The sequence below is a fragment of the Microplitis mediator genome, chromosome 9 (assembly GCF_029852145.1).
Source record: "Microplitis mediator isolate UGA2020A chromosome 9, iyMicMedi2.1, whole genome shotgun sequence".
NCBI classification, from domain to species: domain Eukaryota; kingdom Metazoa; phylum Arthropoda; class Insecta; order Hymenoptera; family Braconidae; genus Microplitis; species Microplitis mediator.
In genome coordinates, this window is record NC_079977.1 from 7,318,334 (window position 1) to 7,330,277 (window position 11,944).

At 27.3% G+C, this 11,944-nt stretch overlaps 2 protein-coding genes and 1 long non-coding RNA gene across 6 annotated transcripts; 2 read left to right on the forward strand and 1 right to left on the reverse strand.

The window, feature by feature from the left end:
* Positions 1 to 1,389: 1,389 nt before the first annotated feature.
* Positions 1,390 to 3,004, reverse strand: LOC130674912 (uncharacterized). Of its 4 annotated transcripts, XM_057480363.1 has the most exons (4): positions 2,799 to 2,965; positions 2,356 to 2,640; positions 2,181 to 2,271; positions 1,390 to 1,885 (listed from the first exon to the last, which is right to left on the reverse strand). In XM_057480363.1, the coding sequence occupies exons 3-4, from the start codon at positions 2,196 to 2,198 to the stop codon at positions 1,460 to 1,462; spliced, it is 444 nt and encodes a 147-aa protein (XP_057336346.1). In that variant the 5' UTR covers positions 2,199 to 2,271; positions 2,356 to 2,640; positions 2,799 to 2,965; the 3' UTR covers positions 1,390 to 1,459. The 4 variants fall into 4 exon arrangements, with proteins under 4 accessions (XP_057336346.1, XP_057336350.1, XP_057336349.1 ...); XM_057480367.1 differs by lacking the exon at positions 2,356 to 2,640 and having other exon boundaries at positions 1,390 to 1,881; positions 2,799 to 3,004; XM_057480366.1 differs by lacking the exon at positions 2,356 to 2,640 and having other exon boundaries at positions 2,799 to 2,971.
* Positions 3,005 to 5,424: 2,420 nt separating this feature from the next.
* On the forward strand, positions 5,425 to 6,303 carry LOC130674913 (uncharacterized). The gene is made up of 3 exons (XR_008991169.1): positions 5,425 to 5,473; positions 5,590 to 5,855; positions 5,938 to 6,303. It is a non-coding gene; the product is annotated as an uncharacterized LOC130674913 (long non-coding RNA).
* A 4,474-nt stretch (positions 6,304 to 10,777) lies between these two features.
* On the forward strand, positions 10,778 to 11,704 carry LOC130674630 (uncharacterized). The gene is made up of 2 exons (XM_057480020.1): positions 10,778 to 10,998; positions 11,412 to 11,704. Exons 1-2 carry the CDS (start codon positions 10,894 to 10,896, stop codon positions 11,691 to 11,693), a joined length of 387 nt encoding a protein of 128 aa, XP_057336003.1. The 5' UTR covers positions 10,778 to 10,893; the 3' UTR covers positions 11,694 to 11,704.
* The last annotated feature ends 240 nt before the right edge of the window (positions 11,705 to 11,944 follow it).

Sequence of the window (11,944 nt, forward strand, 5' to 3'; positions counted from 1 at the left end):
CATATATGGGGTTATAACAGCTAGGTATGATTATATCTAATTATATATAGACTTATAGATGATCAGATCTGATCATATATAGACTCATATATGGTTATATATGGAGTTATAACAGCCAGGTATGATTATATCTAATTATATATAGACTCATATATGATCAGACCTGATCATATATAGACTTGTACATGATTATATATAGGGTCATAACAGCCAGGTATGATCAGATCTAACTATATATAGACTTATATATAAATAGATCTGATCATATATAGACTTATGTATGATTATATATGGGGTCATAACAGCCAGGTATGATCAGATCTAATTATGTATCGGGTCATATATAATTATATATGACCCCATATATAATCATGCATGATTATATATGACTTCATATATGATTATATATAATCATATATGATCATATATATGAACATATATAATCATATATGATTAGACAAAATCTTTTTTCATCGGGATGGTTCTCATTTATAAGTAACATTTATTTATTAAATATATCTTTTTCTTATTTGTTTATAGAGTATGCATTTGTTTATAACCATATTTACTGTTAACTATAGAACAAGGGCCTATTCATGATTTTTATGCGTGTGTTTCGTTTAGGTTTTAAGTATCGGGTGACAGGAAACGTTCCAAGACCACTCAAACTGTATTTATATTTCTCTGAATACAAAATAACGATTTATTTATCTATTTATTTAAAGTTTCTTATAATAAAAATATATAATTTAATAAGTATGTGCCACGACGATTTATTATTCAAACTATTGACTAAATATTGATAAGACGCAATAAGTGTTGTAAGATATTAATATATGATTTCAAATGAAATTTAAATGCGCGCCTATTTATGGATCTCAAGTTCACTAATTAATTAACAGGTGGAGGCACCTGAGGACATAACATTTTTGTAAATGTGATAAAAAAAAAAAAAAAATAGGTCCTTAAGGCGGAAATGACTAGAGTCATGTTAGCTTTTTTTCTCAACAAGCTTTAAGGAGAATTCTCATTAGTATAATTCTATTTACAAAAAATATAATGACCTTGAAATGGTATCATGAGTGTGAATGTAGCAGACATCAGACAAATTTTCAATTATTAATGAATAGAGTAAACAATTAGTAAAATAAAATTTAAACAAATGCGCATTTAAAACATTTTGAAATTAATAAGTGCATTTTTTAAAAATATTATTTTTTAAATTATTTCCTCTATTTACTTATAATTTTAAATTTGTCTGATGTCTGCTACATTCACATTCGTCCGTTATTTTTTATTTTGACTTTTGAAATAGTAGCGAAATTTGTCAGTATAACAATAATTCGCGCCCCTAATAACAAAAAAGTATATAAATATTATTTTATTTTATTTAATAATACTTTTAGATACAAAATGTGACATTTTTTTTAGTACGGAGTAATAATTGATTGATAGGTAATTACAAATCAATCTCGTAATGAGGATCCTTTTCCAGCCGCAGGATGTCTTCATCGCTAATTTTCAGAAATTTTTCGATAGCTTCTGAATGTCTTTCTCTAGCTTCGAAGTAGATTTTTTCGTATTCTGTACCCTTGATGAGTTCTCTTACACTTGGACATTTTTCAATGTCATTAATCGCATCATCTACTGATAAGATAGCAGCCACACGGTAGATACTAAAGTCTGATCCGTATTCTTGTTTGAATGTTTTACCATTAGGCATAATCAATTCGATCCCTTTTTTCACATCGGCTTGTAATTTAATAACTTGTTCAAGTCGTTGAAATTTCCACTCTGCAGTTATACAGTGACTTTGAACCGATTTGATAGTCGCATATAAGCGCAAACAGCCTCGTTCACAACTGCATTCCTTTCTTCCGTCTTCCTGAATATATTACAAAAATTAAATATTGACAACAAAGTAAAAACATGTACTTATTTTATTTTAATGATACTGAAGTTAGCTGACGTCTAATAATTTTAGGATTTTTTTTTAGAAAGAATAAATTATAAGAAGAAATTGCACCTGTAGTTTTTAAAATTTTCTGCAGGTGTATATTTTTTGTTTCTGTTTTTTTATAATTGATTTGTTGAAAAAAAAATCCGAAAATTACTAGTTGTCTGCTAACTTTAGGATCATTTATTTAAAAAAATATAATTATAAATTATCTTAAACTTACCCATATTTTTGTATTCATGTTTTTTGTTATCCTTAAAACTCTCGACAACCGTTCTAATTACTGATTGAACGTGGAATTTTTATGATCTAACCTAAAATAAATATTTTATAACATTTAGTCAAGTAACTTATTATTAACATACTCAATAAAAAATAATATTATAAAGTATACATACAATTGTTTAGATAAAATAACTTGTACGGGATAAAACGGAAATATAAATTTTATAAATGCGTATGAGACAAAGATCATTCGCAGTTACAATCAGTTACAATTATACGAGTACCCACGCCGGGAGCCATAAGGGCGTATAGTAAAAATTTGATTGTTCGAAAAAAAATTTTTTCACCTCTATTTTACTTGTAGAACATAATTACGTCAATTTTCGAAAAAAAAAATTTTTTATACGCCCTTATGGCTTTCCAGCGGTATATTTTGCAGGTATACGCCCTTATGGCATCTGTAACGCGATATACTTGATTAAAATTACAAAACTAAATTTTAAATAAAATAATATAAAGATAAATATTTATGATACTGAAGTTGTAATAATTCTTTCATTTTTTTAATTAATAAAAATTAATTATATAAAAAAAAAAAAAAAAAATTTAATTGCACCTGTAGTTTTTGTATTAATCCAATATACATTTTATTAACTTATTTCAAAATTTACAGCTGTCAGCTACATTCACTTTAATTGCTAACTTCAAGACGATGGATATTTAATTGTTTTTTAAATAATTACAATTTTTTTTTCTAAATAAATACTTGTGTTTATGATTGATAATAAAATAAATTATTATTATTATTTTATCAGTAGAATTGATTAATTTCAATAATTAAATTTTCAAAAAAATTTTTGGTGGAAATAATTAAAAAGTGAAGTTTTACAATGAGTTTCATTAATTTATTGAATTAGTTTATTTAATCTAGATCCTTTATAATAATCACACATCAAGACTGTGTATATTTGTTTATTATGACTGATAAATTAATTTTAATTAAAATTTGTACTTGTTAACTGATTATTTAACTTTGAATTTCAGTAAAAAAAATAATAAAATAAAATTATCATTTATTCAATATTACTATTTTTTTTATTATAATTGTTTAGTTTTATTTGTCTTCTAGTAACTTGGTAAAATATTAATTAATAATTACAAAAGAATTTTTATATTATTATTTTTTTTTTTTTAATAAAAAAAATAAAATTAAAAATATATAAGAATTATTATAAAAATTAATAATACATTTAATAATAGTTACAATATAATTTATAACATCTAATTTAAATTATAAATAATTAATTAAATTTTTCTCTTATTATTATCGTATCTGTGACAAATTGCTTTTCGAAATCTACCTTATCGATTAATAAATTATCACTATAAAAGTTGGTACCACTGTATAATTGGACATAAAGTGTACTTGAGCCAATGAATGAGTGCTATTACTTATGACGGGAATAAACCTCCACCGTCTACAACTACTTAGGACTCAAATTCGGTTGGCAACACTCAACCTTGGCTTAAAAATATAACCGTTTACAAGTTGACATCGTTTTATATCGTATAGTAACTCTATCGTACTGACTTTACACGACATAGGTTACTAATGGATACGGTATTAACTTCAAATGACTAAATATTAATCTTCCCCAAACAACAATTCGAAATAAATACGGCCGTTCTTAACATCTTTTTACTCTTAGTTCAACGGGAATAATATCGGACTGGTATATTTTGAAACTGAAATTAAAATCCTTTTAGGATAAAATTAGTATGCCCTTAATTTTTAAAATAAAAATAAAATGTTTTTAACATTTTTACTTTGAAAACGATTTAAAAAAAATTTTACAAGAGCGTTTTTGTTAAGCTTTTGATTTAATTATAATTAATTAGTTATTTATAATTTGTATTGGTCTGAAATAAATGAAAAAAAAAATTTATTAAAAGAAAAAACAATTTCATAAATAAAATGTTATTCATTAAATTAAAAATTTATTCAATATCAAGTAGGTAGTACTTAACATTAACTAGTGATATTTTATAAAAAAATCAAAAATTAATTGAGCTGAAATATCAAACTTATATAATCAATAACAAATGAAGCACTATATAAACTCATTGATTGACGAATATTTAAATTTAAATCATATAAATGCAACCAGGTGTGAAAAAATAATATTCAAAGAAATTATTGTGACTATTAAATTGTAAAATAATAGATTTATTTATTGTCGCTGCTTAATTAAAGAAAATTATAAAAAAATATATATGTGACAATAAAGAAGTACTTTACTTACAACAATAGATATAACAGTTGTTTAATTAATAATTTTGACAACATAATTGTACTATATATTTGATAACTTTTCTTAATTCTTGATCAAGAATGTTGACAACATAATGATTTAAATTTAAATATTCGTCAATCAATGAGTTTATATAGTGCTTCATTTGTTATTGATTATATAAGTTTGATATTTCAGCTCAATTAATTTTTGATTTTTTTATGAAATATCACTAGTTAATGTTAAGTACTACCTACTTGATATTGAATAAATTTTTAATTTAATGAATAACATTTTATTTATGAAATTGTTTTTTCTTTTAATAAATTTTTTTTTTTTCATTTATTTCAGACCAATACAAATTATAAATAACTAATTAATTATAATTAAATCAAAAGCTTAACAAAAACGCTCTTGTAAAATTTTTTTTAAATCGTTTTCAAAGTAAAAATGTTAAAAACATTTTATTTTTATTTTAAAAATTAATTTTTCTTCATTTAATATTTAAATACTTTTTTAATTTTCTTCGTTATCGACTTTCCGAATAGTCTTATCTATGAATTACTTCATTATCGACAATCTTTTTTATCTGTGGATATTGAGTAAAGATGTCTTTGAATATATAGAGGCCCTGATAGCCATGTTGGCCGAAACTTGACGACAACAGTCACACCAAATTGACGGAAAGTTACTGCCGCAAGTTGGGGTCAAGATGACGGCAATAGTTGTAAAGAAATATTTGCTGTCAACTTTTCGCCAACTTTCCTTCAACTTTTGACCAATTGATAAGTCAACTGAAATATTATCTATATTACATCTATATTAAGTTTACTCAAAGTCCCCCTGATAGCCAGGGTTTCAGTCCAACTAAGTTGGTGTCAGATAGTTGCCGCCAACTTAGCGACAACTTGCGGTCAGATTCCGAATTTGCAATTGTTGGCATCAAGTTGGCTACAAGTTTCTGAGAAAAAGAAGACCAATCTACTGCCGCAAGGTACAGGTAAGTTGTCGTCAAAAAATAGCCGGCAACAAGTGAACAGAAAGTTGTACTCGAATTTGTGCAGCAAGTTGCACGCAACTTTTTCTCTTATGATTCTAAGTACTATTTTTTCACAGCAAGTTGCGTTCAAAAGTACGAAGCAAGTTGCCACGCAAATTTTGCCTGAAAGTTGATAAAAATGTTTAATGACTATAATTCATTAGTGGTAAAAGAACATCGAGTTTGTAAAATTGTTTTATTATAACTAATAAATACGTATAGGTTAAATTTTGATAAAATTTATTTTAATCCAAGCAAAAAAAAAATATGTAAATTTCAGGAGAAAAATGTAATCTATAACCTAACACTTTGGCTGGTTCCACGCTCGATCGTGATTTTCTCTGTAAGTATTATGAAATTTTTATTTTCTTATAATTTTTCGAATTAATATTTACTTCATTCATTATTATTTCACATCATTTCAGCGGCTTTAAGAGTGATGTACCCTACTTTGAGTGTGCAACAATATCATGAAGCCTTAAAAAGTGCACTGAAGGCAGCAGATTCTCGAAAGAGAATAAAAAGTAAACCTACCTCAGAACCATCGAGAAAGAGAAAGAAGAGCACGGAATTTACTGAAGATTTTTATTCAAATTCTGCAGAAAATCAGCCTCCAGTGGATTAGCATTTCTTTAATTAATATTTTTAAAACAAGTGTTCTTTTTATTTAAAATATATATTATTGTAAGAAAGATATATAAATTATAGAATGTCAACGATTTAGGTTACAGAAACAAATGTAATTTCCTATTTTGTTATAAATACTAAATAAATTATTTTATCATTAATATTACAAAAAAATTAATTATATTAAAAATTCCAGTGACAAATATATATATATATATATATATATATATATATATATATATATATATATATATATATATATATATATATATGGTGACACGCTTAAATATCCGCGGACAAAATATCCGCGACAAAATATCCGCAAAAAAATATCCGCAGACAAAATACCCACACGACAAAATAACCACACGACAAAATATCCGCGGAAATAATATCCACAGACAAAATATCCGTAAAAATATTTAATTGATGAAAATTCAATAGATCAAATATATGTCGATAAAATGAATTAGCTTTTTTTGTACTGTTATTTTAACCATGAAATATTTGATGTGATGAATTCATCCATTTGTTACGTCAATTTTTTGGATATTCTGTCCGTAGATATTTTATTACACACACAAAAAATTTGTGAAAAAAGGGCGTTATCTTTTACACTATTTTATGTATGAGTATATTTTTCAAATTGCAAACATACAAAATTCGTGAAAAAACAGTGCTATGTTTCACACCTTTAATATCGTCATTTTGAGGATATTCTGTCCGTAGATATTTTTTCCGCGGATATTTTGTCGTGTGGTTATTTTGTCGTGTGGTTATTTTGTCTGTGGATATTTTGTCGCGGATATTTTGTCGCGGATATTTTGTCCGCGGATATGTTGTTACGCAACCATATATATGGTTGCGTATATATATATATACATACTGCTAATTATGCCATCTGGTGGCGCAATCATTGAAACTCGTAATTGATAAGAGCAAATACAATATTATCGGTATTATTTATCGATAAATTGTCGTCTCGGGTGGTAAAAAATAATATTTCAGTTGACTTATCAATTGGTCAAAAGTTGAAGGAAAGTTGGCGAAAAGTTGACAGCAAATATTTCTTTACAACTATTGCCGTCATCTTGACCCCAACTTGCGGCAGTAACTTTCCGTCAATTTGGTGTGACTGTTGTCGTCAAGTTTCGGCCAACATGGCTATCAGGGTGAGATGTTTACAAAAATTTAGTGGAGTACAGTTGTCATTTAATATAGTTGTCACTGAGTATAGATGTCGTCTTTGTGCTTGAGTAAAGAAATTTTGAGTATAGATGAGTATTCGCTAAGGTTACTAGAATAGGGTTCTATTCTAGTAACCTTGGTTTACCCAAAACGACTTAAGTTGCTATAATATTATAGCAAAAATGTCTATGAGCGATAGTGACACCTAGCCAAAATATCAAAAAGCAAACGGAACATGAGCCAAAATTTAAAATAAGAAACCGACCTGAAGCTAAAGTGACGGACAACAAAAGTTTCTCTAGCCAAAATTTCAAATAGCAAACCGAGCGCTAACCAAAGTGACGAGAAACAGAAGTACGGCTAGCAAAAGAGTCAAAAAGCAAGGGTCGCTTATGGCTGAGTCGTATACCTGCCTTTTTACTCGATAATCCACAGATAAAAAAGATTGTCGATAATAAAGTAATACATAGATAAGACTATTCAGAAAGTCGATAACGAAGAAAATGAAAAAAGTATTTAAATATTAAATAAAGAAAAATTAATTTTTAAAATAAAAATAAAATGTTTTCATCAATTTTTACTTTGATGACGATTTAAAAAAAATTTGAAAGAGCGTTTTTGTTAAGCATTTTATTTATTTATCATTAATTAGTCATTTATAATTTCTCATGATGTATTGGTCTGAAATAAAGCTCCTTGAGCTAGAAAAAATTGTTGTGAATACATTTTCGAGCTCTTCGAGCGTTTTATCAAGTTCTAGAGCTGATCAAATTTTGAAATTGATTTATCGAGTTGTTTTTGAGAAATTTCAAAAAAACTAAGAACATTTTTTTTTTAATTTTTTCGACAACAGTTCCTCTCGAATGAATGAACCGATTTTGATAGTTGAGGTGTCATTCGACGCGGCTTCTGAAGTTTCAGAACCCAGTTGATTTTGGAATCAATCCATCAAGCAGATCATAATTTATTCAAAAAAAATATTTTTGAGAAAATTTTATTTTTGGAATATCTCCGAACTAGGCCTACCGACCAAGCTCAATTTTTCACAGCTTTTAGATATTAAGAAGCCGCGTCGAATGACACCTTGACGATTAATATCGGTTTATCTGTTCAAAAGTTACAGATATCTACATACGTACGTACGTACATACATACATATATATACTCGGACATCATCTTGAAATTAGTCAGATTAGCTTCCTCCCTAGCGGATCCGAACTACGGTAAATACAGTGATTTACCGTAATTTACCGTAATTTACGGTGCCTAGCAGAATTACCGTAATTTACCGTAAATTACGATAAATTGCCGTAATTTACCGTAATTTTACGGCGCCTAGCAGAATTACCGTAGATTACGGCAATTTACCGTAATTTGCCGTAGATTACCGTAATTTACGGTAATTCTGCTAGGCACCGTAAATTACGGTAAATTACGGTAAATCACTGTATTTACCGTAATTCGGATCCGCTAGGGCTAGAACCTAGAAATTCGATTTTCGAAAATCGGACCGAAACCAAGAACTTCCCGAATTTTTGAAAATTTCCAATTTTATTAGCGGGAAGTTAAAAATAAAAAATTAATTGCGCTGAAATATCAAACATATATTATCAATAACAAATAAAGCACTAAACTCATTGACGAATATTTAAGTTTAAATCATATAAATGCAACCAGGTGTAAAAATAATATTCAAATTAATGTGACTACCAACCCGATGAAAAAAGATTTTATACAATTGTATAAAATTATATATTCATTATATATGAATTATATATAAATTGGATAGAAAAAATGGCCCGATCCAATTGTATACAATCTGTATAGAAATTGTATACAATTCTATACAAATTGTATGCAATTCTATATAATTATATACTAGGGCATTTAAAAAAAAACAAGAATTTTTTTTTTTCTCGAAACCAGGCTCAAAAGTTTCGTTTTGATGCCAAAATAGGCCTCTGAAAATATGAGCCCTTAATATTAATATTAAGGTTGTCTGCAGCGCACTTTTCGATTTCTCATACGAATAACACAGGAAAAAATTTTTTTTCTTCTGATTTTTGAAACTGATGAACCATAAATTGGATTGTAATGTCCATCAAATATTCTTGTAGAGAATTAAACGCTCTACAAAAAAAGTCTCTTATCATTTTTTGATAAATCCATCTGTTCGAAAGCTATTGGAGCTGGAAGTCAATCATATATAGATGATTATGCATAGGGGAGCGCGGGGTCGCCCCGGTCATCCAAATTTTGAAAAGTCTATCATGTAATAGATTTTGAATTTAATTTTATTTTATACTCTCATTGAATTAGAGGTAATTAATGAGCTTTATCGTTAGAAATTAATTACCTATTAATAATAATTCATAAATAAAAAATTGATCGACTTTTGATCTAAAAATCAAGGACATTATCATAAGGTTTTTTATATATTTTACAAGAAAAAAAGAGCTTATAATTGATATAAATATAATCTACAGACATTGCTTAATCCATTTTAATTTTTATAAAATTATAATTTTCAATCCTTTTTTTTTTAAATTCAGTTCATTTTCTCAAAAATTAGTTGGGGTCGTACCGATCAAAGTTATGGGGTCACAACGGTCAATTCATTCACTTGTTTTTTCGTCTGACAATTCGTGTGTTTGTTTAATAAAAATATTACCCAATATCTTATTTAATAAGCAATTAATCAATTGAGGTAAGCTTTTCTAAAATTTAAGCTAAAAATTTTTTTATGCATCAGGGGCATTTTCTTCTACAACATCGTAACATTTTTGTTACAATATTAGTGAACAAATAAATAAATTATAGATACCTCATAAGCGAGTACAGAAAACGGAAAAAAAAGTTAAACGTTATTAATTATTAATTTTACATTTTTTTCTTTACTTCTTAAGTTTCAGTTGACCAAATAAAATTTTAATTTGATGAAATTCTAGCAATACGACTTTAGATTCTTAATTTTTGATTTGAAATTAACAGTGACCGGGATGACCCGCCAAATGACCGGGCCGACCCGAAGTGTCGGGTCGCCCCGGTCAAACCTACAATTTTTTTAATTTATCAAATATTTCTATTTACTTTTATACTTTCATTTTTAAGTATGTGTCTTTGGTTCTCTATGTTCCATAGAATAAGATAACATCCGTTTTATGATCTAATAAGGATAATTCGAAAAATTTTAAAGGTTCATTTCTTAGGTGACCGGGGCGACCCCACACTCCCCTTGTATAAGGTTTTTAAAAGCGCGCGAAATGCCTATCGGGAAATTTCTATTTCCCTTCTTGATAAATAAAATCAGCTGATCTAACGCCATCTTGGAAAGTCTTTAGAAGAAAGAAAAGTTTATTCACGAAGCCTAGATAGAAGGAGAACGATCGCTATAGGTTTCCTCGCCGTATATGTGTCCTAAAAAATGAGGCAATATCGGGTACAATAATTCTCCACAAGGGCGGCGGTACTGTTCGGGAGTTCAGATTTTTGTATATGTGTTTTTGTACTCACAAGTAGTGTTGTTTAATATTTATTCTGTTATTAGTTATAAATAAAAGTGAGATATGGTTAAATATTGCACTGTGGTGAGTTGTACGAATAGCAAAAACAATAAAAAAGTAAAAAAAGAATTACAACTACAGAAAAATTCTATGTTTACAGTACCTAAAGTAAGTATAACCTTAAAGCTTCAATTTACTCCATGTAAAAATATTAATTTGATAATTAAATAATATTATTTATTAATTTTCATACAATTAAACTATATTAAAAATCCAAATAAATATTTAAAAGTCTTATGATGCATAAGGTTATAAAAATAATTAATTCCCCCGAAAGCATAAATAGCAAATGTCTTTGAATTTTGTTATGAAAAAATTATTCATGTATAAGAAGAAGATAAAAAAATTTTAAATCTCTACTTTTTCCGCTTTTAAAAAAAATTAGGAAGTTCATAACTTCTAGTACCCAGTTGTCAGTCATTTCTACATTTATTTTGTATATTAATTTTAGTTATAAATAATTTCATACAATGAAGCTTATATATGTTGAACTAATTGAAAAATTTGCATATTTTCTGTAGGATCCTGAGATTGTCCGAAATTGGAGTCAAATATTAGAACAAGATTTAGTTTTTAGTTCATTCATTTGTGATAAGCATTTTGATGAGGAATATATTTTAAGAAAAGATGTGATAAATATCCCTGGTCAAGAACCGTACGTATCAGAGAGGAAAAAAATAACTCTCAAACCTGGTGCCATTCCTACATTATATAAAAATATCAACGAGACGTCACCTTTAATTAATGTGCCGGTTGATGAAACTGTACATGTGAGAGCTGCTGTCAAAATTTTATTAATTTAAATTTCAAATAACTACTATCATGTAATAATTTTAAATGTCATTGAACAAGAAAATATCGTAAAACTGCAAAGTTAATGTAACTAATCAATATTATGTTATTTTATTATTTTTCTAATGTTTATCTCAAAAATAAAATTTACATAATTTTATAAGTCGTATTTTTTTTGCTATTATTCAACTATTTAATGATTTTACGTTAATTAATCGATTTATATCCTTACAGCTCATCAGGTAATCTACAATTATACATT

Bases quoted from the DNA above. Each gene is read 5' to 3' on its own strand.
- LOC130674630 (XM_057480020.1), top strand. From the start codon at position 10,894: ATGGTTAAATATTGCACTGTGGTGAGTTGTACGAATAGCAAAAACAAT. The intron at 10,999-11,411 runs GTAAGTATAACC...TATTTTCTGTAG, and splicing joins CTATGTTTACAGTACCTAAA to GATCCTGAGATTGTCCGAAA.